Below are 26,709 nucleotides of genomic sequence, written 5' to 3'. Positions count from 1 at the left end.
GGGCCGGACCGGGTCCGGGGGCTCCGTGCCCCCGTTCACGGCCCTCGGAGGGGAGGGGGCGAAGCGCGGGGCTCCCGCAGCCCCGAGCGGGTCCGGGCCCCGTGGGCAGCGGCCGCCCGTAGGCGGGGAGCGGGATCGGGCGGGCTCCCCCCCCCCGGCCCGTGGGCGGCGGAGCCGGGAAGCGGCGGGGCCGTAGGCGGAGGATGTGCGTCAGCCGGGGGCAGAGCCGGGCCTGGGAGCGGCCGAGCCGAGCCGGACCCCCGGTTGCGGGGAGGGGGGAGCCGGTGTTGGGGTGTGGGGATGGGGCAGGACCCCCAAGACCCCCAATCACGGCGGGGCACTGAGACCCGGCTGTCCCCCCCCCCAGCCCCGGGTAGGGGCGGCTGGAGCCGTGCCCGGGCACGGTGTAAATAGCGCCGTGATCCCCCCCCCCTGCAAGCGCGGAGGGGTGATGGGGGGGACGGACGGAGGGACGAGGCTTTACCGTGTCGTCCCCCCCCGTCCAACCCCAGGAGTCACCTCCGCCCGCGCCGCGCCGTGGGGTGTTCACCCTGAAGCCTACCGGGGCAGCCGGGGGGGGGGGGCTGAGGCACGAAGGGGCCGCGCTCCCGGGGCATCACCGGGATAACGGCACCGCGGTGCTGCAGGAGCCACCGATGCTGCGAGCGCAGCGGTCTTGTGTCCCCCCCCCCCATCCCTCAAGCACCGGGACCCCGTACGTGTCCCCTCCGCCCTGGTGATGGAGGGGGGGGCTCCTTCCTCGCCCGGTTCCCCGGTGCCACCGTGCGGGGCGCCGCTCCCCGGTCCCCCCTTCCTCGGGGCGGGAGGAGCAGCGGCTCCGGGAGCGGGGAGCCCGATGGGGGGGGGTCCCGGTTCCCCCGCCCGCTGCTGCCTCCCCCCGCCGCGGCCGCCCGCGCTGTGCTCGACGGGGGCGGCAGCCGCGGGATCCGCCCCCGGGGCCTCCCACGCCGCGGCGCTGCCGGGGCCGCTGCTATTTCACGGTACCGCCCGTGTGGGCGGCGCGCAGAAGCGGCGCGGAGCGAAGGAGCGAGCGCGCCCGGCCCGGCCGCGGGACCCCCCCCCCCCCCCGAGTCCCGGTACCCCCCGGCCCCGTCGGCCCCGGAGCTCCGGCTGCTTCCAACCCCCCCCCCCCCCCCCCGCGGCCGCTCACGGGGCGGGCGCAGCGGCGGGGAGGCGGCTCCAAGGCGGCGGTGAGCGACCGACGGGAGGGGAGGCGGGGGGGGAGCGACGGGAGGGGCCGGGGGACCGGGGCACCGGTAGCCAGGGGCACGGAGCAGAACGGGAGCCGGGGAAGGGCGGCCCCTGCGGGAGCGGGACTCGCGCTGCGCCGTCGGGGATGGGGAGGGATGGGGCAGGCTCGGGAGCGTGTCCGACGCCACGGGGCGGGGGGGCTCTGGGAGGTGCGGGGCTGCTGCTGAAGGGATGGGGGGGCCCATTGGTGTCTTTGCTGTGTCTGAAGGAGCTGTGGACACTGGGTCCCACGCAGCCTGCGTGCCCCGTGGGGTCTGGGGACCCTGGAGCACCGCCATCACCTCCTTGGTGGGGAGGGGGCTTCTCCTCCGTGCCCGTCGTGACCCGTGGGTCCCGCAGGCGCGATCGCCATGGCCCTGCCCCGCACGCTGGGGGAGCTGCAGCTGTACCGGGTGCTGCAACGCGCCAACCTGCTGGGCTACTACGAGACCTTCATCCAGCAAGGGGGGGACGACGTGCAGCAGCTCTGCGAGGCGGGCGAGGAGGAGTTCCTGGAGATCATGGCGCTGGTGGGCATGGCCACCAAACCCCTGCACGTCCGCCGCCTCCAGAAGGCCCTGCGTGAGTGGGCCTCCAACCCGGGGCTCTTCAGCCAGCCCGTCTCGGCCGTGCCCGTCAGCAGCATCCCCCTCTTCAAGCTGTCGGAGGCGGGCGGGCGCAAGGCGCTCAGCAATGGTCACGCCAGCCCCGGTGAGGCTGTGGGCAAAGGGGGCAGCAGCAGCGGGACCCCCCCAGCCCGGAGCCCCACAGAACCGGGGGAGAAGCTGTCACCATCAGCGGTGCCGCCGTGGCCGGGGAGGAGCACCCCTGAGTCGGAGGGCGGCGGGGACGAGGAGCCGGGGGGTCCCCCCTTCTCCCCGGGTGGGAGCAGCGGTGAGCAGGCGATGGGTACCGAGGCGCTGGAGCCGGAGCTGGTGCGGACGGTGGCAGAGAGCGTGGAGCGGCTGCTGCAGAACTACCCCCGCGGCGGTGAGGCCGAGCTGCGGGCGCTCATGAAGCTCAACAAGAAGCTGGCCAAGGCCGTGGGTCACATCTTCCAGCTGGAGGACGGCGACCGGCACAAGGAGGAGGAGATCCGGCGGCACAGCGCGATCTACGGCCGCGGCGAGGCCCGGCGCCGCGAGGGCAAGCAGCTCACCCTGCACGAGGTGCGTGGCTCCCCAGGTCCCGTTGTTGCTTGGGGTGGGAGATGGGGTCCGCTGGGTCAGACGCTGCCTCTGCCGTGGGGTGCTGGGGGGGTTCCCCCCCATCTCACGCACCCTTTGCGCCCCGCAGCTCATCATCAACGAGGCGGCCGCGCAGTTCTGCCTGCGGGACAACTCGCTGCTGCTGCGGCGCGTCGAGCTCTTCTCCCTCTCGCGCCAGGTAGCGCGGGAGAGCACCTACCTGTCCTCGCTCAAGGTGTCCAGGTGAGCCCGGACCTGGCAAACCCCCCGTCACAAACCGGACGGGGGGGGGGCCTTGGCTGTCACCCCCCTCTGCGCCCCATAGCTCAGCGCTTCCCAATGGGGACAGGACCCGAGTTCCCCTTTCCCTCGTGTGGGTTGTTTTCTGCCTGGCCTCGGGCCCGCGGGAGGTGGGGTATGGCTGGAATGCCGGGGGGGGGGGGGGGCTGTGGTGGTGGCGATGGGGATGATGCTGCTGGGGGTGCCCCCCTTCCCTCACCCCTCCCTTCCCGCTGTGCGCTGTGGCCGCGCTGCCCTTTCCCTTCGCTCGCCCCTTGTGCCACCCCCGGCTCCATCTGTGCCAAAGCCCCGATGCCGCGGCACCGCCCCGCCCGGCCCACGCTCCCCGCGGCGCCTGGCGCTGCCCGCAGGGCCCCCTGCGCGGTCACCCCACGCCTGACGCAGCCCCTTCGTGTGTGTTTGTGTCCCCCCTTCCCTTTCCCCGCGCAGGGCACACGCCGAGGACAGCGCAGCCACCGCGGCCAAGCGGCTCAAGCAGGAGGTGGGTCCGCACCCGCACTGATGCTGCCGCAGGGGGATGCGGGGTGCTGGTTGTGGGGCTTGGTGCTTGTGCGCAGCGCGGAGCTCCCCTTGCTCTCGGTGGGATGGGGCCCGTCCCCGCTGCCCTGCGCTCACTGCGCGCTCCCGGCAGGCGGGAGAGCAGAGCCGCCCCGAGCTGCTGCCGCTGCCGGTGGGGCCGGAGCCGCCGGGGGCCGTGTTCCGAGCCGGGCTGGAGGAGGACGCCGCCAGCCTCTCCGGGGAGAGCCTCGACGGCCACTTGCAGGGTGAGCTCAGGACCCATCCATGGGCAGCACCCGAACCCCAGCCCCATCGGGTAACCCCAGATCTCGCCCTTCTCTCCGCAGTGGCGGGGGCCTGTCCCCGGCTGACGCCGCCGCCCGGTGCCGGCCCCGACGTGGCCCTGGGGCTGCCCCCGCACGGGCTCTGGAGCCGCCACATCCTGCAGCAGACGCTGATGGACGAGGGGCTGCGCTTGGCCCGCTTGGTCTCCCACGAGCGTGTGGGGCGGCTCAGCCCCTGCCTGCCCGGGAAGCCCCCGGCACCCGGTGAGCCCCCGTGGGGCAGCGGAGCTGGGGGGGGGGGGCAGCCGCATTGTTCCCTATGGAAGCATCTCCCTGATGCCACCCCCCCCAATCCCCGATTCTCCCCACAGAGTTCGAGGACGGGCTGGCAGAACGGGGTCCTCCGGCCCCCCCTGAGCCCCCCCGCGGCACCATCAAGGTGGAGCAGGAGAGCAGCCGGCAGTGAGGCCCCTGCAGCCCCCCCCCCACCATTAACGAAGCAATAACGTGCTGGGGGACGGGTACCGGCGGTGCTCCGGGTGCGGGGGGAGCCGGTGAGGGCCTGGCCACAGCCCCCCCCCCCCCCCCCAAGGACCCCATCCTCTCCCGCACCGATGCTCTGGTTACCTCAGCCGCGGCGGGATGCGCGCCCCCCCCTCCTCACCCCACAGCAGCAATACCCTGGTCCCACCAGGCTCTGAGCCCCCCCCCCGGGGCTGGGGGGAGCCCTCGATGGACTCGAAGCTGCTGTACAGCCCCCCCTCGGCTCACCCCTTGTGCTGACCGTCCCGTGTGTGTCGTCCCCCCCCCCGCCCCAAGGCCCCTTTGGGTGGGCAACCCGTGCCCCCCCCCATCACCGCACAGGAGCCACATGCAGCACCGTGTGCTCCCACATCAGCGCCACCCCCCCCCCCGCAGCACCCCCGCACCACCCGCCCCCCCCCCTGCAGCACGCACCGCGTTGTGACCCCCCCCTTCCCACTCCTCCCTCCCCACACACCCGTTGTGACCCCCCCCGCAGCACCGCATCACCCACGTGCAGTGTTTCACCTCTAAATCCCCCCCCGCACCCCCCCATTTACCTTCATGTACGGGGGTCACGCGTGTTGCGGGGGTCACGCGTGTGCACCCCCTCCCAGCATCATGTGGGTGGCATTTGATGGGCACGGGGATGGTGCTGCCCCCCCCCCCCCCCTTCCCCAGCCCCTTGGGGTCTCTCCTGTCCCCATAAGCGGTGCCCAGCCCCGGGGTCCCCATGTCCCTGTGTGTGCCCCCCCCATAGGACTGTGGTGTCTTTCTCGAGCGTTCGCGGCGCCTCCTCCTTTGTAACGTGTACAGGAGATTATTTATTTTGTTATTTGGGAATAAAACTTTATTTTATGGCTTATGTCCCTGCCCCCCCCACCCCCGCACCCCACTGCAACCCCATTCCCACCTTGGGGGGGGGGGCACCTCACAAACCCCAAAGCAAGCGTTATCTCTGGGCTCAGTGAGGGGGACCCAATGTGTGTCCCCTGGGGGGGTCCCTCCGTACAGGGTGGCAGCTCCAGACCCCAAAGTGCAGCAGATTCACCCGAGTGTTACCCAAAATCCGCCCCCCCTCCCCCCCCCAAAGCCGTATCAACCCGGTGATGCCTTGGAGAGGGGGGGTGGGCACAGTCCAATGTCCCCTCCCCAGCATCCCCCTCACGTGTGCCCCGGGCGGATGCTGTCATCCCACCGGGAGTCCCCCAGGCCCCAGCCGGAGGCATTGGGGTACCCGCTGTGCTGGGGGGGGGCCGGGAAGGGCGGCCCCTCTGCCGCCATCTCCTGCAGGAACTGGTCCAGGTCGGAGCAGGGTGGCTGGTCCATGCTGGGCAGCCTGGGCAAGGGAGGCACAGGGTGATGCAGGGCATCCCCCCCCTCAGGCACCCCAGTGGTGTGTCCCCATCCCGTGTCCCCCCCCCCCCCGCCATGTGCTTACCACCTCTGGGTGCTCTGCAGTGAGTCCATCAGCGTCAATGGGGCCAGCTCGAGCATCTCCTCATCCCGGGGCTCCGGTGAGGGCCCCCCCGACAGCATCTGTGAGGCCTCCCCAGTCATGTACTGGTTGGGCATGAAGGGCCTGGGGGGGGGGGGGTGTGTGTGATGTAAGCCATGGGGTACCCCCCTTGGTGCTTCCCCAGAGGGGAAGTGCTTGGCTGGGTCAGCAGCAGGGTACTGGGAGCACTGCTCAGCCAGGAAAGGTCCCTCGGGGTGGGAGAAGGTGGGGGTTAAGCTGGGTACCCCCCCTGTACCCACGCTCTAGGTCTTACAATGGGTTCCTGAAGGTAAGGTCCTCGCAGCGAGGCAGCGGTGGGTCCATGGGCAGGGATGGAGAAAGCATCGGGGATGTGCTGTGGGGAGGAGGAGCACATGGGGAAACACTTCCCTCCATGGGGGCCATGGCGGGGGGGGGGGGCCCAACCTGCCCCCAGTGCCTTCAACCAGCACCGCTCCTACCTGGGGAAGGAGGACCCGAGGTTGTTGGTGACCATCACGTTGATGCTGCTCTCAGCCGTGGGGTAGCCCGTGGGGATGGGTGGGGGGCAGAAGGGAGCAGGGGGGCTGCAATGTAGACACATGGTGGTGTTAGCACCCCCCCTGCACCCCGCTGCGGCTGCCTCTGCCCCGGGCACTCACCACATGGGGCTGGGGACCGGCTGCAGGCCCTCGGGCTGCAGCATGGGCAGGTTGAACATCAGAGCCGGGGGGGGCCCGGGGAGGGGCCCTGCAGCGCTCTGGGGATGCTGGTCCCTGCAAGCGCATCGTTGCCATGGGCACAGGGCTGGTGTGGTCCAGCCTCTGGGCACGGGCAAGTCAATGCTCACAGATGTGCTCCAGTGCAGCCCTGGAGATATTTGGGATCCCTATGGGAGGCTCAAGATCCCTATGGGGGATCTTGTACCAACACCCACCTTTCTCTTTCCACTGTCATCTTGATGGCGGTGGAGACATAACCCCGGCCGTCCTTGCCTGTCTGCTCTTCTGCTCCGAGAGGAGAAGCATCCATCACCCACCACCGCAGCCATGCCAGCCCTCCCTGCCCCTCAACCCAAACCCCTCTGAGCTCCCCATAGCGCTGCCCATCTCAGCTCCCCTCCTGCTCACTGTTGTAGTGGCTCCCGAACGCCTGGTCCTTGGGGGTGTTGGGGTAGAGGTTGCGGAGCTGCCCCAGGTCCCGGATGCGGTCGCCAAGGGAGCGGATGGACAGGTCCTTGGCAGAGAAGGGTTGGATGTTCTCCACCTGGCTGGAGCCTGAAGGGAGACAGCACCAGGCTCCATCGTGAGCCCGCGACACCCGCTGTCCCCAGCACCGAGAGCAGCCCCCGTGTCCCCCCCAACGCACCGTCCTTGCCCCGGATAACGTAGGCAATGGTGACACCCCCGATCTCGGAGTCGCTGAAGCGCAGCAGGAAGGTCCCGTCGGGCTCGGTGCTCAGGAGCTTGCAGACATACTGCTTGCTGATGAAGCCAATGATGAGCCTGCAGGGATGCGCAGATGGGAGCGGGGAGCCCCAGGGCTGGCCCTGGAGCAGCTCTGGAATCCCCCTTGGCCCTGGGTACCCACCTATCGGACCAGTAACTCTTGAGGCACCTCTTGGTGAGGTCCAGGACTCCATCAAACCACTGCCAGAAGGTGAATCCCCGCCCGGGCAGGATCTCCTGGGGTAGAAGGGAGGGTGTGAGGATGCCCAGAGCCACGCTGGTCCCTGCTCACCCAGACCAGCGCTCCCAGTGACCTTGTTGAACTGGGCCCAGGACACGCTGCGGCTCTGGAAGTCCTCGAGGCTGGCACTGTAGTCATTGAAGATCTTCTGTGCCAGGAAGAAGTAGTGCTCCTTGAGGAGCCCTTTGGTGGTCTGCACCTCGGCCATGAACTTCAGGTTCAGCGTGTCGCACATCTTGTCCCAGGGCACCCGCTCGGCCACCACGAAGGGCACCCGGTCCTGCAGGGCAGGATGGCGTCAGGATGCGTCCGTCCCGGGGCCGGACCCAAGCCCAGCATCCCGGCACCTCCTCATCCCGCGGCACTCACGATCTCGGAGAAGGCGTTATCCCACAGGACCGTGGCTTTGGCGTTGTTGTCCTGGTTCCCATGGACAATGACCACGATGGGCAGAGACAGGACCTGGGGGCAGAGACAACGGCCCCCTCCCCATCAGTCCTGAGGCCACCCCGAGCGAGGTGGGGCTGCCCGGGATGGAGCAGGGTGGCCCACAGGGGACATGGCATTGTCCAGCCCTATCCCATGGGAACGGCGCTGGTACCTGGAGGTGGATGGAGAGGTTGCTGGCGGTCAGGGCCACGGAGGTGCTGAACAGGACCGCGCACTTCTCCTCCGTCACCGACTCGGACCCCTTGCGCTCACAGCGCTTGATCTTCTTCAGCAGCTGGGCGGGGGGAGAGCTGAGCATTGCCCCTGGGCAAGCCTTGGGAACCCCCATCCCATCCCACCCCATCTCATCCCATCCCATCCCATCCCATCCCATCCCATCCCATCCCATCCCATCCCAAAGCTCCTATCCCATCCCATCCTATCCCAAAGCTCCCATCCCAAAGCTCCCATCTCATCCCATCCCACCCCATCCCATCCCATCCCATCCCATCCCATCCCATCCCATCCCATCCCATCCCAAAGCTCCTATCCCATCCCATCCTATCCCAAAGCTCCCATCCCAAAGCTCCCATCTCATCCCATTCAATCCCATCCCATCCCAAAGCTCCCATCTCATCCCATCCCATTCCAAAGCTCCCATCCCACCCCATCTCATCCCATCTCATCCCATCCCATTCCAAAGCTCCCACCCCATCCCATCCCATCCCATCCCATCCCATCCCATCCCATCCCATCCCATCCCATCCCACTCCATCTCATGACATCCCACCCCATCCCATCCCACCCCATCTCATCCTATCTCATCCCATCCCATTCCAAAGCTCCCATCCCACCCCATCCCATCCCATCCCATCCCATCCCATCCCATCCCATCCCACTCCATCTCATTCCATCCCAAAGCTCCCATCCCAAAGCTCCCATCCCAGCCCACCCCGTCCCTCGCTGATGGCCCTCACCACGTTCTTGAAGTTGGCGCAGCAGGTCCCGCTCGTGGGGTTGGTCTCCAGGGCCACCACGTTGTGCATGATCTCCCCGGTGCTCTCGCTGGGGCAGAGGAAGGGGTCAGGGGCTATGGTTGACCCCTGCAGCCCCCTCACCCTGTGCTGAGCCCCCGGCCCCCTCACCTGAGGGTGCTGCTGTAGGCGCTGAGCGCCAGCTCCCGCGCCTGCTTCTCCGTCACCATTTCAGCCCGCACCATGTAGGGCTTGGCCGATGCCTTCAGCAGCCGCGGGCCCAGCAGGAACCGGACGCTGGCTTGGAACTTGGTTTGGGTCTTCAGGACCTGCGGGGGCTGCTTCTCCACCAGGAAGGAGCTGGGGACACAGGTACCGATGGGGCTCAGCACAGCACCCCCCGCTGCAGACCCCCCTGCACCCCAATGCCACCGTTACCTCTTGACCAGGCTGGATAAGACCTCGTTGAGCCGCTCCCGGAGCCTGGGTACCAGCTCAGCCCCCAGCTCCGCGCTCGCTCCCATCACTTGTTGATGCAGCTGGAAGTGAACCTCGACCAGGTTCTCGCACCTGAACCAAGGGGAAAGGGGGAGCCCTCAGCCACGGCCCTGCTCCGGGTCCCCCATCCCTGCCCTTTGCCACTCGCCTCTTCTGCAGCGGAGCCAGGTTCTCCTCAAACTGAGCCCCATTCCCTGCCAACTGCTGCTGCCTCTTCCAGATCTGGATCCTCTTCAGTACCTGCTGCTTGGCCACCTCCAGCTCCTTCACAGCCTCCAGGATGAGGGTGGGCAGCTCCTGTGGGGCATCAACCCACGGCCCTGTGCCATCTCCTGCAGGGCACCAAACCCAGAGATGCTCCTCTTCCCCCTGGTACCCAGACCCCACTCACGCTCTCTGGGGCTTTTGCTTCCGTCTTTAGCTGCGGGTCCTGCAAAGAGGCTGTGGAGAAGGATGGGGCAGCCCCGTTAGTGTGGGGAGATGGTGTCTGAGTACTGCAGGACACGCTGCCCCGTGGGCCCCCCTCCTGATGCACCCCCTCACCTGTGGGACCATCCCGCAGCGCCTGGATCCGGCGCACGCGATGCTGCAGCCGCTGCAGCCCCACGTTGAACTTGAGCTCCTCCTGCCGCCGGTGGAAGCTGAGCGGGAGGTGATGGTCCTGGGGCAGAGCAGAGCCTGGTGAGCAGCGCCCAGAGCCCACCCCACGCCCTGGGGTGCCGCGGGAGGGGAGCAGGGACCACGCACCCTCTTGAGCACAGCGGCTTTCTCCCCATCCAGGATGGCTCTCAGGACGGACACCAGGCGCAGCGGGTCCCGCCGGTACATGTTCTGCAGGGATGCAGAGCCTCAGTGGGGCAGGATACGATCCCTGCATCCCCAGCATCCTCCCACCCCATCCATGCGTTCTGATGCTAAGTCAGGTTATGGGGTTTCGTGACCCGCTCCATGGGAATGCTGGTAATTCCCACCCTGAGCTGTGCATCGGAACATAAACGAACCCATTTGAAATGGGAACCGGAGCAGGCAAACAGCCCAACCAAAGCAAATCCTCTGCTGCTGCCAGGTATCCCAAGCCTGACACCCAGGGAAGAGGCTCCCTGCTGGCCTGGCCCCGGTGGATCCATGCCTTCCATAGGACTCAAGCAGAGGAATTTCCCTGCTGGCTCCGCTCCCTGTGTCCCACATCATCTCCTCCGGCCTGCACACGCTTCCCACATCAGCTGCTTCCCAAACCAGGAACGTGGGATGCTTCCCATGCAACCAAGCCGGACCCTCTGCTCCTGCCCCATGGCTGGACACAGCACCGGGGGACAGAAGGGCCGGGTTTGGTCTCCCACCAGCCAGCTCCAGGGCTTTGCCTCCCTTGGATGCGGCAGGGAGCTCGGGAGAGATCAGGGTTTGCTGTTATGGGATGGGGAGGAGGGAACGCGGGAGGGTGGCTCTCATTTCAGCGCCCTCAGCTGAAACAGCTGCGTGTTTTCCTATGGCAGCTTCAAAAAGCTTGGGAAAGCCACCCCGCTCCCTGCAAGCCCTGACTAAAGCTGACCCCTTCCCAAAGGCTGGATATTAGAAGTGTCTGTTACCCAAAAAGCAGAGCTTGCAGCCAGAATGAGCAGCACTCAGCCCTTACGCTAAGAGCTTCGCTGGCAGCAGAGAGCAGAGGGGTTAAATCTGCAATCAGAAGGTGGAAGAGAGACAGAAAGTGGCTCAAACAGACCTTGGCACGGAGGGAAAGCCCAGGAAAAGAAACCCAGTGCATGCCCCTGCCCATGCCCATGCCCACGCAGCAGGAGGAGCCGCGGCACGGCGCAAGGCTTGGCACGCAGCGCATGGTGGGGAGGAAGGAGGCATCGAGTGCTCAAGCAGAACATGGGGAACATGTGGTGAGGAGGGGGCTGGCAGCACCCCAAAGCCCCCCATGGCTGAGTCCACGCAAGCTCATTGCTCATGGATGGCGCTGGCCTTCCACGCGGGGGGCACCGACCCCTTCAAGCAGCGCCTGAACCAAACCCGAAGCAGAATAGAACCAAACGGAGCCCGGTGCCCAGCGCCACGCACCTCGATGCCGTTGACTTGCTGGAGGATCTGGCACTGCTGCCCATCGCTGCTGGCAGCGCTGCGGAGCTTCTCCAGCATGGCCGAGAGCATCCCGCTGGCCACGCTGGTGCAGAAGGCATCTGAGCCATTGATGAACTCCCTGGAGAGGGAAGCGGGGCTTGGTGGACGGGCAGGAATCCTCCATCCCCTGTGCGACCCTGAGCCACACACTTGCACCATGGAGGAGCTGCCACCTGCTGCCACCCAGTGCTGGCTGTGTGTATGGGGGCCATTTGGTGCATGAACAAGGGCAAGACGGTTCCCTGGAGAGGATGTGACCTCCCAAAACCTCTCTCAAATGGGCATCTGCCTCCACCATAGAATCCTGGACTGATTTGGGTTGGAAAGGACCTTAAGATCATCCGGTTCCATTCCCCTGCCATGGGCAAAGATGCCTCACAGTAAACCAGGTCACTCAAGACTCTGTCCAACCTGGCTTTGAACGCTGCCAGGGATGGAGCATTCACAGCATCCTTGCGCACCCTGTGCCAGCACCTCAGCACCCTCACAGTAAAGAACTTCTTTCTTATACCTAACCTAAACTTCCCCTGTTTCAGATTAAACCTGAAAGCACCCCTTGTCCTATTGCTACAGTCCCTGATGAAGAGACAGCGCCTCCGGGGCCTCACCAGGGCTGGTTCTCCAGCCAGTCAGCCAGGACGCAGCGCAGGCTATGGGGAAACTCCGTGAAGAGGCCACTGAATTCCTCCGGTGGCATATGGGAGATGATGCTCCAGAGGGACATCTTGGGGGCTGTGGAGAAACAGGAGAGGGGCCATAGGGCAGCACCCAGAGCCCCCAGCCCAGCGCCTCCGAGAGCTGCTGCTTGTCCCCGCACCATCTGAACCTGCTGCTTGTCCCCGCACCATCTGAACCTGCTGCTTGTCCCCGCACCCTCTGGACCTGCTGCTTGTCCCTGCACCATCTGAACCTGCTGCTTGTCCCTTCACCCTCTGAACCTGCTGCTTGTCCCCGCACCCTCTGAACCTGCTGCTTGCCCCTGCACCATCTGAACCTGCTGCTTGTCCCTGCACCATCTGAACCTGCTGCTTGTCCCCGCACCCTCTGGACCTGCTGCTTGTCCCTGCACCATCTGAACCTGCTGCTTGTCCCCGCACCCTCTGGACCTGCTGCTTGTCCCTGCACCATCTGAACCTGCTGCTTGTCCCTTCACCCTCTGAACCTGCTGCTTGTCCCCGCACCCTCTGAACCTGCTGCTTGCCCCTGCACCATCTGAACCTGCTGCTTGTCCCTGCACCATCTGAACCTGCTGCTTGTCCCCGCACCACCTGCTGCTTGTCCCTGCAATCTGAACCTGCTGCTTGTCCCCGCACCCTCTGGACCTGCTGCTTGTCCCTGCACCATCTGAACCTGCTGCTTGTCCCTTCACCCTCTGAACCTGCTGCTTGTCCCCGCACCCTCTGAACCTGCTGCTTGCCCCTGCACCATCTGAACCTGCTGCTTGTCCCTGCACCATCTGAACCTGCTGCTTGTCCCCGCACCATCTGAACCTGCTGCTTGTCCCTGCACCATCTGAACCTGCTGCTTGTCCCCGCACCCTCTGGACCTGCTGCTTGTCCCTGCACCATCTGAACCTGCTGCTTGTCCCTTCACCCTCTGAACCTGCTGCTTGTCCCTTCACCATCTGAACCTGCTGCTTGTCCCCGCACCCTCTGAACCTGCTGCTTGCCCCTGCACCATCTGAACCTGCTGCTTGTCCCCGCACCATCTGAACCTGCTGCTTGTCCCTTCACCATCTGAACCTGCTGCTTGTCCCTGCACCATCTGAACCTGCTGCTTGTCCCTGCACAATCTGAACCTGCTGCTTGTCCCTGCACCATCTGAACCTGCTGCTTGCCCCTGCACCATCTGAACCTGCTGCTTGTCCCTGCACCCTCTGAACCTGCTGCTTGTCCCCGCACCATCTGAACCTGCTGCTTGTCCCCGCACCCTCTGAACCTGCTGCTTGCCCCTGCACCCTCTGGACCTGCTGCTTGTCCCTGCACCATCTGAACCTGCTGCTTGTCCCCGCACCATCTGAACCTGCTGCTTGTCCCTGCACCATCTGAACCTGCTGCTTGTCCCCGCACCATCTGAACCTGCTGCTTGTCCCTGCACCATCTGAACCTGCTGCTCCGTGGGGTCAGGGCTGCTGCAGAGGAGGAGGAGCAGGAAGAAGGAGCTGATCCAGGATCAGCCTCTTGGGCAATCCTGGCCAGGCGGGCAGCCAGCTTGTGCCTCAGTTTCCTGCATCTCTGGGGAATCCCTGCGCCTTCAGCCGTGGGCAATGTTCAGGGACAATGGGGAGGGATGGGTGAGCGCTGCCGGTCTCGGCGCAGGAGAGATGGGAGAACCAGTGCGGGAGCAGGAAGAGCGTGAGACTGCTCCGCTGCTCCCCAGAACCACCCCGAACCATTCCCCAGCCGCCCCCCCCCCCCCCGTGAACAGCGGGGCCATGGAAAGCACGAAGAGGCCTGGAAGGAGGCGCTGGATGGGGAACTCCGCAGGGAATTCCAGCGCCCGGGCGCGGGCGGCGTCGCGGCTCCTCCAGCCCCCGGCATCGCGGCTCCGAGAATCCCTCCCTGTGCCCAGCAGCCTGCCCGCTCCGTGCCGCTTCCAAAGGGCTCCATCCCCGTCCTCCCACCGCCCGCTCCTAGGAGGAAAGGGATGGGGGGGGGACACGCACCTCGCTGCCGCTTCCCCGGGGGCAGAGGCCGGATCCTGCGGCTCGGACACGTCCGGGATGGCTCCGGGACCCCGAGGGTTGGCTTCCCGTGGCCCGGCCGCAAAGAGGAGCCGCCTCACGTCACGGCGGCGGAGGTGGAGCTGCCGGGGAGGCTCTGAGGAGCCGGGCGAGGGGAAGGAAGCGGCCGTCACTGGGGCAGCGTCGCCCCGAGCGCGCAACAACCGCGCCGCGGCTGCGGCAAGGGACAACCCGGGGCTGGCCTCGTTCCGGCCGTGCCGTCGGGGAGCTCGCGGCTGCCGGGATGCAGGGAAGCAAGAGGGGAAAAGCGGGCTCTGGTGCAGGGATGCAATCCCCATCCTCCCCTCTTATCTGAACACAGATTCAAACCTGTATTTCTGCTTGGGAGAAAGCTGCTGGCTGGGAAGCGGTAACCTGGAACATAAAGCTGGGCATGCCTGAATATGCTCAGAGGCTGCAGGAGGTGCTGTGCTCCTCCTCCCCGGTTCCCAGCTCCCTTCCAACCCAGGGGACAACGGCTCGAAGGAGCTCCAAGGGTGGGGACAGGCCCGTCCCCTCCTGGCATCCATCACAGCAGCTCCTTCGGCTGTTCTCTCCCTCTCCTCATTTCCATGTTTTCCTCCTCTGCTCTTTCTGCAGAAGAGCGTTTCCCTGCCAAGACCCAGCACCGCCACAGGATCAGGCCACGCAGCGTTTGCTGCATCAGCACCTCCACAGCGCTTTGGACAAGGAAACAGGGGGAGTGACTGGGGAGAGCTCCAGACCCTTGCCCCAGGACAACCACGCACCTGCCCCAACCGCTGCAGATGCACCCCAACCTCCCACAGGGCTCATGCACCCAAGGTGGCACTCGAGAGCCCAGGCTCCCATGGCAGCGAGTGACCAGGCCTGATGGAGCAGCAGGGAGATGAGATGTGGCCGGGGAAGTCACTTTCGGGCCCCCAATGGGACACGTGGGAGCTGCCTCCCGGGGAAACCCCGCGGCAGGATACGGCCCTGGGGTGTGCCCCATGCCCGCTCCCCCTGCCCAAACCACCCCGGCGCAGCCGCTTTCGCTTCCTCCTCTACCCCAGGGGCCACTTTGCCTCCTCGGCAGCTGGGATGGAGGAACCGGGGTGCGGGGGGGATCAGGGACCCCCAGTGCTCTGAGCAGGGGCTTTCTGCTTACAGGAAAACCAAGTCCCCATCCTAGAGGCCAGAGCTGCCATCGCCCTCACTGCTGTTACTCATTAAGCACAGGCACCTCCTGGCAGCAGAATGCAGCCCCTACCCTTAGGGACCGGGAGGGACCCCACTCCTGGCCAGCTCCCCCCTGCCCTTGGCCACGTCCCAGCCCAGCGCCGGGAGCTGGCAGCCTGTGGGTACGCACATCCCTCTGCCCCCTCCTCATCCTCCCGGGCACGGAGCAGAGATTTCCCCGGGGCTTTTTCCGGGTGAGCTGCTCCGAGGTTTTGCCGTTCCTGACACTCAGGACACCTGAGCTCTGCTCCACCTTTGCCTCCATAGGGATGCAGCCTGAGAGACCTCACTGCCCCTCACCAGGCCTCGGCTTCCCCACGGTGCTTGGAGGGGGGGGCACCACGGTCCTGGCCCGTGGGACCCCGGTGATGGCGCTGCACGGAGGACGCTGTGGACCCCGCCGGGGCCGCCTCAACCGGACGCTCCCTGCCACTGGAAGCTCTTCTTAGGGCGGCCAAAGGGAGCCTCGACGCCGGCCCAAGCCCAGCTCAACCCAGCCCTGGCTCCTGCAGACCCGGATCCCGTTCCCCATCGCACCCCAAAACGCCGCGGTGACACCGGGCAGTGCCTCCGCTCCCCCTCCAGCGGCCGCAGCCCCGCAGGCAACCCCCGGTGCCGTGACGGACCCCCCCCCCCAGCAACGGGCGCTCCACGGAGGCCTCGGCCCCGCCGCCGGTCCCGGTCCCGGCCCCGCGCCCCCGTCTCGCCCGCGGCGCCGTTACCTGGCGGGAGCCGCCGGTCGTGGGGGGCGGCCGGGCCGGGCCGCGCTCCCCTCACTCCATGGCGGCGGCGGGCGCGGCCGGGCCGGGTCCCGCGGCTGCCCCGCTCCGGCGGAAAGCGCCGAGCACCAGGAAGAGGGAGGAGACGCGCGGGCGGCGGGTGCGTGCAAGGGGGGGGCACCGGCAATGGAACGGCCCCGACACCGGCACCCGCGGCCACTGCAGAGACCTGCCCGAGCCCCGCGCCCGCCCGGTGCCACCGCCGCCTCCCCCAGCCCCGCATCTGCCCCGTTTCTGGTACCCACGCAACCCCCGCTCCCGCATCCGGTCCCTGTGCCCCCTCCTGTGCCGGCCCGAGGATGGGAACGGGGTCCCTGCACGGGGATACCCACGTTGGGACCGGACGGGCCCATTGCCCACCGCGGGGTGCTCGTGGGGCTGCTCCGACACCCCTCACCGGAGCGGAGGGGGCAGCACCGCGTAGGGCCACGGCGGGGCCGCCAGGGAGCGCTGCCGCACCGCCGGTGCCACCGGGGCGGGGGCTGCCGGGGCCGGGGCAGGGCCGCCGCCGGACCCCCAAGGTCCGAAGCCGTGGGGTCGCTTCCCCGCGTTGTCCCCATCGCTCTTCACGCCGCGGCGCTGGTGCCCCCTCGGTGCCCGTGGCCGTTACGGGCATCAGACGTGGAGCCGTATCCACTGCCCCCCCTTCGCACCGGGTGCTGACCCCCACCGTCCAGCCCCGGGTGTCCTTGGGGGGGGGGGGGTGTTGGCGGTCGGGGTCCCCCTCCCCACATCCCGGCTCGGGGCAGCATCCTGCGGGGAAGGGGGGGCTCTGGCCGGGGGCCACTCGAGGGAGGAATCCGGTCGTCTCCACTCGGCGGGGCTTGCGCAACCTCCGGGGGGCCCCGTGCGGGGACGGGACCGAGCAGCCCTTCGGCTCCCCCCCGCCCTCCTCCGCCGCCGCCCCCGGGACATTCCCCCCCCCCCCCAGCCCTTTTGCAGGGGAGGCTTCCCAGAACATCTGGATCTTCCTCCCAAACATCTGGTGCAGCAGCTTCTGCCAGCGCTGCTGCCTCACCGGGGTGGGGTGGGGTGGGCGAGTGACGTCATTGTTTTAACAAGTGACATCACTCGGGGGGGGGGGCTGGTACAGATTGCAACACCCCCCCCCCCCCCTTCAGCACCCGGCCTCAGCCCCGTGCAGGCGGGATGCTGTGACAGATGAATGATGTCACGGCTCCGGCTCTGACGTCACGGCTCCGGCTCTGACATCATACCCGTGGTGATGAGGGGGTCTCTGGGGTGACAAAACGGAGCCGGCCCACGGGGACCCACCGAGGGGAAGGGATGTGGGGGGGGGGGGGGCTCGCACGGACGACCCCGTGCACAGGCTCCCCCGGGGCTGCCCGGTGGGCGCGGGGGAAGCGGGGCCGAGGCTCCCCCGTCGCGGGCACCGTTTGTTCTCCGTCCTGTGCTTGCTCCGCAGCGGCGCCTCCGCCCCGAACGCTCCGGGCCCGGGCACCACGCGTGGGTACCGCAGCGGCAGCGCCCGCCCGCACCGCACCGCGCTTGTACCGAGCCCGCACCGGGCCGTGCTCCTGCCCGCAACGGGGGGGGGGACGGGACGGGACGGGAGGTGACGACGACGACGACGACACAATCCCGGTCCCCGTTACGCATGCGCACCGCCGCGTAGGACCCCCCTCACTCTTCCCCCCCCCACTCCCGCCCCTGCTTCCCCTCCGCGCTCCCCAACGGGAGCGCGCACGGCGGCGGCGGCGCGCGCACGGTGACGTCAGGCGGGAGCGGCGGCGGCGCGCGCCCTCCATCCATCCATCCATCCATCCATCCATCCCTCCCCTCCGCACCCCCCCCCTTTCCCTTTCCCTCCCCTCGCCCCCCTCCCTCCTCCTCCTCCTCCTCCTCCTCCGCCGCCGCCGCCGCCGCCGCCGCCCAGCCCGGAGGGTCCGGAGGGTGCCGAGGTTCCCCCCGCCCCGTCCCATCCCATCCCGGCCCGCCCCGTCCCGTCCCGTCCCTCCCCCGCCCGCCCCCGCCCCGCGCCCCCTCCCTCCGCGGATGTCGGTGCGCGGGCCCGGGACGCGCCGCCCCGCGGGCAGCACGGCGTGAGGAGCCGCCGAGCCGCCGCCGAGCCGCCGGCAATGGGGCCGCTGCTGCCCCTCGCCGGGTGCCTGCTGGCCCTGCTGGCCGCGCCCGCCGCCCGCGCCCTCGAAGGTGAGTGCGGGCCCGGGCCCCGCGCTGGGGAGCGGGGCTCCTGGTGGTTGGAGACGGGGCGGGGGGGACACACACACGGACACGGACCCGGAGCGCCGCAGCTGCGCGGCCCCGCGGCCGCTGTCGGGGGCGCGGGGCCGGGAGCCGGCGGGGCCGCGGCGCTCGGGTCGGGGGGCTCCGCCGTGACAAAGCAGAGCGGGCGCTGCACGGCCCCGCTGAGCCGCGGAGGGCACCGGGCGGTGGGGCCGGGGGGGGGGCACCGGGACGGGCCGCCCTTCCCCGCGCCCCCCAGGCCCCCTCCGGCCGCTCCCACCCGTTCCGGGGGGTTCCACCCGCCCGACGCCCCCTTTTCGTGGGGAACCCAAAGTTTCCCCCCCCCCCCCTCCATCCAAGCAGGAAAGTTGGAACTCGGCGTCCCCTTAACGCGGGGGTCCCCTTAACGCGGGGCTCCCCCCCAGCTCCCCGGGGCAGCCTGGCCTCGCCCCACGCTCCTTGCATAACTGGGGCCGCTTCTCCTGCCGCAGCCGGGGCTGCGGGGCTCGGCCGTGGCCAGCGCGGTGGCACTGGGATAAATGTTTACCCAGCGCTGGGGCTGTCCCCCCCCGTCCGTCGGCCCGGGCCGGCCCCCCGCCAGCCGCTTTCTTTCCAGGCTGCGCACGTCCCGCGTTCCCGGCGCTTATTGATCTATTCAGTAAATACTTGGAGGAGCTCGTCAGCTCCATGGCCGAGGGTTCGGAGCGGATGAGGGGCCGCTCTTGGCAGCCGGAGCGCGTTTGGGAGCTGGCAGCCGAACGCGCCGGGAACCGGCCATGGAGAAGTTCCTGCGACGCCTCAAGCCACGGGGCTGGAGTCTGCTTTTCCCTTCCAAAGCAGAGGGATGGGGGCTCTGAGCTGGCACTTTCCGCTTATGGCTTCCCTCAGGGTGGCCCTGGCAGGGGACTGGAGCAGTTGGTTGGTGTGAGGGTTATTTTGGGGGGGGGGGGGAACGGGTTTTCTGTGCCCTTTCTTCGCACACCTTGGAGGGAAGCTGCTGGTGTTTGGTGTGGTGGCAGCGTTTGACCTGTGCCCAGGTCAGCGGGATGGAGGAAGAGGAGGAGGAGGCTTGGGTGAACGCCACATCCCTTCCCCACATTACTGTCTGGGGCTGCGGGAGGCTGGAGCCTGCGGTTGCCATCCCTCCTCGCCCCACTGGAGGTCCGGGTGCTTCACTGGTGCCCCTTGCAGGGAGCAGAGGTTGATTGACCCCATGGGGATGAGGATGGTGAAGCACTGAGCTGCTGCTGCCCTGCTCCCAGCCCTCTCCCCAGGATCCCCATGGCCATAGGCCTCATCCCCACTGGATGGTGGCTGGGAGCTGCCGGCAGATTCCCAAGTCCATGGGGGCGGGAGGGACGGGCATCGCTCGTTGCATAAGCTGCGTTGCCTTTGGAAACAGGCTGCGGAAGGATGATGTGCGGGAAGGAAGTTCCTCTGGCCCCTTCTCCACCCCAGGAGCTGGAGTGGGGTGAAATCCAATGCAGAGCCACCCTTCCCTCCCAGCGCCAGGGGGGTGGCCTTGGGGTCGAGGTGCTGTTCGCTCCGTGGGGCAGCCCAGCAGGGTGAGGGCTCCTTGGAGAGCTGGGGATGGAGCTGCAGGAGGCTGCAGAGGGGCTCTTGAAGCTGGCAGGGGTACAGAGGGTGGCACCTTGGCTCCAGTGGTCCTGGCTGGGCTCTGATCTCCTGCTTCAGGCCAGGGGCAAGCTGGGAGCTATGATGGAGCCGGTGCTGCCCCGATGCTGCGGGCCGTGGGGTGCAGAGTCCCCATCCTTGCCTAGAGACAAACACTGCCCCTGTTTGCTGCTCTGGACCTGTTCAGTTGATCCTGGCTTTGGCTACAGGAGGCAAAGTCCAGCCTGGGGGATAGGGGAGAATCTGTTCCAGTGGGACAAAGGGCACCGGTGCACGGCTCCTGTCTACCAGAGCTATGGTCCTGCTTTCCAGTGGCACGGAGCTGCCCCACGCAGCCATGGGGCCGCGGGTGAGGGCAGGCAGGGCTTGCCCCACTCCTGGCTTGGCAGTACCTGTGGTCAAGGGCTGCGGTGCTTCGGTGCAGCACTTCCAGTGCAATGGTGGGGACAGGAGGGTCCCCACTGACCCTGTGTGGAGCATCCTGGGGCTCGCTCCTGCATGGGAGATGCTGTGCTGTGGATGCTGCCCCTGTCCCGTGGGTTCCCTGCCCCGTGGTGTGTGCTGATGGATGGGGCAGTGCTGGAGCATCCCTGGCAGCGGTGCTGGTTTTGGGGTGAAACCGAGGCGTTGCTTTCTGCCTTCCTGCTGCTTCCGAAGCCGTGGTGGGTGGTGTGGAGGTGGGAGCAGCTGTGGCACACGGCCCCCTTGTCTTGTGGTGTCTCCTCATGTCCTCTCCATGTGGTTCCATGTGCTCCTCAGGAGCGGGGGCTGCTGAAGCCCTCCAGCTCGTGATGCTGCTTCTCTGGTGTTGAGGAGCCACAGGGCTGATGTGGAGCAAAACCCACCCTGGTCCTCCCTAATCCTGGCTCCCCGGAGCCTCTTCCAAAGGATCTGATTCCGGTTCCTCCTCACCATGAGCCTGTGTGAGATGCCCGGTGCCGGTTACCTGCCTGCTGGACCGGCTCCGTTCTGCTGCACGCAGCGTTCCCATCTCCTTGTAGGAGAGGAAAAGCAGGAACAAGTGAAGGGAAAAGCTGCGTAACCCAACTGCGAGGTGGGGACCCCAGGAACAGCCTCGTGTCAGCTTCGAGGTGGGAGGGAAAACCCCATCCTCTCTCTGTCATGGGCAGGTTGAGCTCAGCCCCTCTTCTTCCCCATCCGGGATGCTGTGGGGGGCACCCGGCTGCAGCAGCATCCTGGTCACCTCCTGGTGTTTGCTGTGGGCATTATCCTCCACTGGAGAGGGTGGCTGAGGATGGGGCAGGGTGAGGAGCCCTTTGCCCTCACCAGGAGCATCACTGCGATTCCTAGAGGGATGCAGGGCTCTGTGCCGGCTTTCTGCTGTGTGCTCCCGCTGTTCCCTGCCCCAGACGCCTTCCCACAGGGATGGCTGCCCACAGTGGGGGAGTTTCGCTGCCCTGTATACAGGAGGCAGGGGCAGCTGAGCCCAAAATCGCCGTGGTTTTGGCTCTGCCTTTGGGATGCCGTGCTCGCTATGGGGGGGGCCATTCAGCAGGGGCCTGGGTGCTGCTCAGCCCCTCCAAGCGGTGCAGGGAGCACGTGCCTCTGCAAGAGCCCTTTGGCCTGGGAGGGAGCGCATGGAGGGGGGGTTCTGAGGCCGCAGGACAGCGTGGGGTGTGCGGTCAGGGCTGAGCCACAGGCTGGGCCGGGCTGTGCCGCGCTCCTGCTGACTCAGCACCATCAGCGCGCGGGTGGGATTGGGGCCGGAGGTTCCTCTTCCAGGCCCTGCCACGGTTTCAGTTCCCAGATGCACAGCGAGCTCCTTCCTCGTGCCAGCCCCACACATCGACCCCTTGCTCCGTGCACCCTGGCACGGCCCCAGCTGACCCACGGCCGCCTCTCCCGGTCAGTGCGGCGGCTCCATCCTCAAGGCTTGTCGAGGGGATGCCTTTCCCTCCCCGTTGCGAGCCAGACTCAAGCTATTTACAGACCAGGATTTGCTGTTGACGTCCCCGTCCTTTCCATTCGACGTCCCTTGGCCGGCAGCAAACGCTCTCCGTGTTTTCTCGTTTGGCTCCAGCTCCTTGTTTGCTTCACTCTCTGCTTCTTATTTTAAGGAGGAAAAGTACTGGGTGGGCCGCGAGGACTGGTTTGCTGGTTGTTATTCTGTTGTGTGAGGTTGCTTTCCCCAACACGCTCCAGCCATTTCTGAGGCTAAATATAGACTCCCCATGTCCTTTCTTAGCCAGGGGAACGGAGCAGCCTGGAGCTGCAGTCATGCAGATGCTCTGCAGGATCCCAGACGGTCTCAGCACTGCGTGGAGCAAAAGGGCTTGTGGGGTTGGCAACTGGGATGTTGGATGATGACCCTGCAGGCAGCTCCTCCGGTGGGACCCTGCTCACGGTGCCACCGGAGGGGAGGGATGGGAAGAGCAGCCTCGGCTCACCTGCAGTGTCCAAAGCATGTGGCCTGAGGCATCGGTGGGAACTGCCGATGCTTTGGGGGGGGGTCTGATTGAGTTGGAAGTTGCATCTTCAATGGAACTCTTGCAAGATGCTCTTTCTCCAAAGGACACCGTGGCGCTGACCCTCGCGTCCTGGTGAGCTGCTGATGGGAAGGTGACCACGAGCGTGGTTTGCTTGGTAACTAATGGGGGCGAGGGGGGTTCACTGCTGCTTTAGGCTTGGCGCTGGTGTCCATCCCTTGGCCACCGTAGCCGAGGAGGAGGATTTGAGCCTGGCACCGGCGCCGCTGCTCCCCTGCCGTGGCCTCGCTGGGGGTGCCCGGGTTTTGTGTTTGCTGCCGGGCAAATGGGTTGGGGGAATCTGCTTTGGAACGCATCAGCCTCCTCCATTTACTTCGTACGGTGCAGCTCTTTGTTCTGCAGCCGGCCCTGCATTCACGCAGCGGCTCTTTGTAGCTGATGGAGAGGCGAGCGTCTCCCTGCGCCGGTGCCCTGCGATGCTGCATGGGGTTCTGTGGGGGCTGAGTCCCTGCCGGGGTCCCCCTTGCTCTGCCTCTTGGTGCTGCAGCGGCACAAAGCGCCGGCATCCTGGGGATGCGCCCTTCTGTTGGTGCTGTGCTTGGAATTTGAATGGCGGGGCCTAAAGGGATCGTAGAATCATAGCGTGAACCAGGTTGGAAAAGACCTTTGAGATCAGCGTTAATGCAGATGCTCGAGCCGTGACCGTCCCCTGCCCCTCTGTGCTTTACAGGCACCACACTGGCTTGCTAATAGTGGGGGTCCAGCGTGTGCCTTGTGTTCCCCGTCCCCAGCTGCCAACATTGATGCTCTTCATCCATCCCTGTCCGGTTTGTGGCTGGGAAAGCAGCTCCAGCTGATGATGCACAACACAGGAGGGGCTGCAGCATCCCCAGGTGCGGTGCTTGCGGTGGTCCCATCCTCCCTGGGGTGCTGGACCCCATCCCTGTGCGCAGCCCAGTGTGGGGAGAGAAGCTGGGAGAAGGCTGGGAAGGGTTTGGTCCCAGTGCGTTTCCCGGTGCCTTTGTATTGTTTGGAAAAGGAAGCACTTGGGTTTAATACTTCCCGCTCCGGCGGCCGGGGAGGATGCTGTGGGGCACGGGGGCAATCACTGCGGGGTCACTTGGCCTTTGCCTTTGCCACTTGGTGCTTCCCACCTCACTTCCGAGGTCGGAAACGTTCTCCCCCTGCCCTAAAAGTCAGCTGAAACAGCCACACCGTGGCACCCATCCCCTGTCCCCTGCCTGCTCCTGGCAGGGCCCTTGGCCCCAAGCCGGAGCAGCATCCCTGGGTCGGTGCCTCGCTTCCTGCCGCAGCCCCTGGCCCTTCCAGATGGGTTCACTCAGCGTCTCCTCTTGCGGCCTGGAGCGTGTTTTCCCTGCGGAAGAGTGGATTTGGAGCCCAGCGTTGTGCTTACTCACCAGCTTGCTCTTCTCCTCCGCAGCTGCTCCAGTGCCATCGTCCCTCAAAACCCACCCAGGCCATATGTATCTATATAACTATATATAATTATATATCTATATGTATCTATATATAAAATCTTAAAGCTGCTTCTTCTGCACCTTGCAGAAGGTCAAACCAGCCAAACCAGGATCCTTCACCCACAGGAACCACCTTAGAGCATCCAGGCTGCTGCAGGCGAGCGCTTCATCACTGATGGAGATGCTGAGGGGTAGGGTAGCATCTGGGATGCAGCATCTGCACAGACACATCCATACGGATTCCTCTGTAAGCATCTGTACCCCTTAGATGGGACATTTTGCCATGCCATGGCAGGGATGGTCAGGTTTGCTTCTGGGGACCAGGATGGGAGCTGGTGATGGCCAGAAGCCCTGTGTGGACCGCAGCACTGTTTTGTCATGGGGAGACCTTGAAGCAGCAGGAGATGGTGGTGGCTCTGTGTCCTCCCCAGCACTGGGGGATGCTCCCCACGTAGGTGGCTGGAGATGGAGCTGCATCTCCACATCCTCATCACAATCTGAAGCCGCGTTCACACGTGCAGGTGGACCAGAATCCAGAGCATCTCCCTGCGCTGCTCGGGAATAAGAGTCCCTTTATGCCGGAATAATTAGTGTACTCAGAGCATGCTAATTATTCTGGGATGAAAGTGACTTTTATTCCGGCAGAGTGTCCTCTCAAAGGGCCCTTTCTGCCCGCTCCCGGGGCCACAATAGCTGCTCTGCTCCGTTTCCCCATCTCAGACAAAGTCCTTATTTGCGAGGCCAGCGAAATTGAGTTGACTGATGAATTAAGGCCAATGGGTTTGGCCTGGCTCCAGCCCTTTGAAAGCCTTGGCGAGCTGCTGCCCGGCCCGGGCAGGGGGAAGCACCAGCACCCTCCTGCCCCCAGCAAAGCCCCAGAGGCTGCGTGGAGCCCTGGGCTGCTCTGCTGAGCTCCAGCAGCAGCGTTCTGCCCCTTGATTTCAGCTGCCCAGATGAAATGCCTATTAATCTATAATGTGCAATTGCTTTATTGCACCGTGCAGGCAGGTCTCTGCAGGAAGCGTTATCAGCTTTAGCCACAAGCCATAAATAACTGCCTCCAGTGCAGAACGCTCTCGTCTGTTTGGGTTCCCAACTGCCCAGGGTAGAAACATCCCACTCAGCATCCCTACAATAAACCAAGGGAATAAAGCAGGTAGAGGGGAACCCGTCCCGTGTGTCCCCCCAACCCCCCGGTCTGGATCAGCCCTGATGGGGTGACTGAGTGGGGATGGAACCGGAGCATCCCCTTGGCTTGGGTGGCTGCTGGCCAGGGCGGCTGCAGCCCATCCAAAGCCCCTTTCTCTTGGCTGCAAACGCCTTTTTCTTCCCTTTTCTTTTATCCCCTCCTTTTTCATTTAAATTGCAGATAAGCTGCAAAAAAAAAAAAGAGAAAGGAAGCAAACGGGCACGGATCTGCCTCCAAACACCCTCCAGTGCGTGGCTGGAGCCGGCCCCTTCTGCCCTCCCTCCCTCCCCAGCACGTTGTGTGTTACCAAGCTCTGTTACTGGATTCGTTTCATCTGGTTCCATCTCCTGCCATTTTCCAGCTCATTCTTCCATGGACCCCTCTGTGGGGCTGGAGCAGGAGGGGGATGAGGGGGATTCTGAATTTGGTTTAAGATGCAAATGATTTCTCTCTTCCCCCCCCCTTGTTTTTAATGCATCTCATCTGGGGATCAGGAGGGAAGGGGATGGGGGGGAATTCCTCCTCCCATCGCATCCACATTTCCTGATCCATGCTCCCGTTTCCATCGTCTTCCCCCCTGGATCTGTTTGGAGTCAGGTGCTGGTGGGGCTGTGGGATGAAAGCAGCCCTTGGGAGCCACAATGTGATGTTATTCCCCTTCCTCCTGGATGCTCCTGGGGCAGCCTCCATCTTCCATCTGCCCTTAGGGGCAATGTTCTCCCATCCATGGTCCTTCATCTCCCCCCCCCCTTCCCTCTTTTGTCTGAGTTTGGGAAGCAGCAATGGCAGATCCTGCAGTCAGGAGAAATCATGGAATGGTTTGGGATGAAGGGACCTTAAAGCCCATCCAGTTCCCATCCCCTGCCACAGGCAGGGACACCTTCCACTAGGGCAGCTTTGCTCCAAGCCCCATCCAACCTCAGCGCTGCCAGGGATGGGGCAGCTTCTCCATTCAACCCATTCCAGTGTCCCAGCATCCTCACAGGGAAGAACTCGTGCCTAGCATCATCAGCAAAGGAGCCGCGTTCTCCAGCCGGAGCCTTGCCGAGGGTCAGCGCTGTGCTGCCGCTGGAATGCCGCTCTTCCTCCCCAAATTGGCTCCTTTTTGTGTTTATGAAGGTTGATCCCGCAGGATTTCGATGCAGTAGGAGAAGAACTGAAAGGAAAAGGGGGGGGGGAATGCATTTGAAAGTCAATATTTACTTAGCAATTGGACGGGCCCCTCCGCGCATACCTGCGGCTTCTCCGTCGGGAATGGCCGGGAGCGCACAGCAGCGTCATTGGTGGAAGCGGCGCTGGGATGGAGCCGTGGATCTGGTTTGAATCTGCCCGTTGGAAGGGGCCGGGTGGAGGAATTGCAAAAATGCATCTGCCCTGTTCGGAGATGCTGGCTGGAATGGAGCGAGGCAGCCTTCTGCTCGCCTTTCCCATTGGAAAAATGGGCCTTGGGCTTTGGGGTTGGTTGGTTGGAGTGTTTCTGTTACCCTGTCTTGAAGCCAGAGCTGGAAGCCTGCAGGGATTTGGGATTTTAGCATCGGCCTCATGGCTTCTGCACCAAGCCCCTGGAGCAGGGAAGAGCCGAGGGCTGCGAGTGCCTCCTGCTTTATCCTTTCCTGGAGAAACTCCGGGAAATCGGGAGTGAAAAGCATGGAAAAGGAGCCAATGGTGGGGTTTATCCCTGCCATTCAAGGCCCAAGGGTGGGTGATGCGGGGGAGAAGGATGAAAGGGTGACTCTGAGCTTCGTGTTTGGTTCACTGGGTGCTACAGCACTGACCAAGTGATGTCTTGAGGGCTGAGTCCATAGGGAGGGACAGTGAAGAGGG

At 65.5% G+C, this 26,709-nt stretch overlaps 3 protein-coding genes across 9 annotated transcripts in view; 2 read left to right on the top strand and 1 right to left on the bottom strand.

Annotated features, from left to right (window-relative positions):
- The first annotated feature begins 841 nt into the window (after nt 1-841).
- NAB2 (NGFI-A binding protein 2) lies at nt 842-6,880 on the top strand. Of its 2 annotated transcripts, XR_009967402.1 has the most exons (8): nt 842-1,211; nt 1,612-2,420; nt 2,548-2,681; nt 3,168-3,219; nt 3,370-3,502; nt 3,584-3,784; nt 3,892-4,305; nt 6,865-6,880. XR_009967402.1 is itself a non-coding variant. In XM_062632649.1 (7 exons), exons 1-7 carry the CDS (start codon nt 857-859, stop codon nt 3,984-3,986), a joined length of 1,779 nt encoding a protein of 592 aa, XP_062488633.1. In that variant the 5' UTR covers nt 842-856; the 3' UTR covers nt 3,987-4,442. The 2 variants fall into 2 exon arrangements, 1 of the variants encoding a protein (XP_062488633.1); XM_062632649.1 differs by lacking the exon at nt 6,865-6,880 and having other exon boundaries at nt 3,892-4,442.
- Nucleotides 5,039-16,026, bottom strand: STAT6 (signal transducer and activator of transcription 6). 4 transcript variants are annotated; one of them, XM_062632647.1, is made up of 23 exons: nt 15,875-16,026; nt 13,896-14,049; nt 11,839-11,962; nt 11,171-11,309; nt 9,857-9,940; nt 9,653-9,770; nt 9,492-9,550; nt 9,258-9,406; nt 9,050-9,181; nt 8,783-8,971; nt 8,615-8,702; nt 7,810-7,932; nt 7,578-7,670; nt 7,282-7,488; nt 7,110-7,204; nt 6,888-7,024; nt 6,650-6,796; nt 6,457-6,526; nt 6,182-6,295; nt 6,002-6,106; nt 5,815-5,895; nt 5,484-5,624; nt 5,039-5,381 (listed from the first exon to the last, which is right to left on the bottom strand). In XM_062632647.1, the coding sequence occupies exons 3-23, from the start codon at nt 11,952-11,954 to the stop codon at nt 5,207-5,209; spliced, it is 2,562 nt and encodes an 853-aa protein (XP_062488631.1). In that variant the 5' UTR covers nt 11,955-11,962; nt 13,896-14,049; nt 15,875-16,026; the 3' UTR covers nt 5,039-5,206. The 4 variants fall into 4 exon arrangements, with proteins under 4 accessions (XP_062488631.1, XP_062488629.1, XP_062488630.1 ...); XM_062632645.1 differs by lacking the exons at nt 13,896-14,049; nt 15,875-16,026 and adding an exon at nt 13,309-13,540 and having other exon boundaries at nt 9,501-9,550; nt 11,839-12,028; XM_062632646.1 differs by lacking the exons at nt 5,815-5,895; nt 13,896-14,049; nt 15,875-16,026 and adding an exon at nt 13,309-13,543 and having other exon boundaries at nt 11,839-12,028.
- A 1,756-nt stretch (nt 16,027-17,782) lies between these two features.
- Nucleotides 17,783-26,709, top strand: part of LRP1 (LDL receptor related protein 1) — a 64,759-nt gene continuing 55,832 nt past the window's right edge. For all 3 annotated transcript variants that reach the window (XR_009967400.1, XM_062632625.1, XM_062632624.1), the window contains exon 1: nt 17,783-18,103. Coding sequence is in view for 2 of the 3 variants with exons in the window: in XM_062632625.1 (XP_062488609.1) it covers nt 18,031-18,103 (73 nt within the window). In the remaining variant the exon portion in view is untranslated. The remainder of the gene's footprint in view (nt 18,104-26,709) is intronic.

The sequence above is a fragment of the Pezoporus occidentalis genome, unplaced genomic scaffold, assembly GCF_034315485.1.
Source record: "Pezoporus occidentalis ecotype Australia unplaced genomic scaffold, CSIRO_AGI_Poc_V1 ctg392, whole genome shotgun sequence".
NCBI lineage: Eukaryota > Metazoa > Chordata > Aves > Psittaciformes > Psittacidae > Pezoporus > Pezoporus occidentalis.
This window is presented reverse-complemented; position numbering and strand designations above follow the sequence as displayed.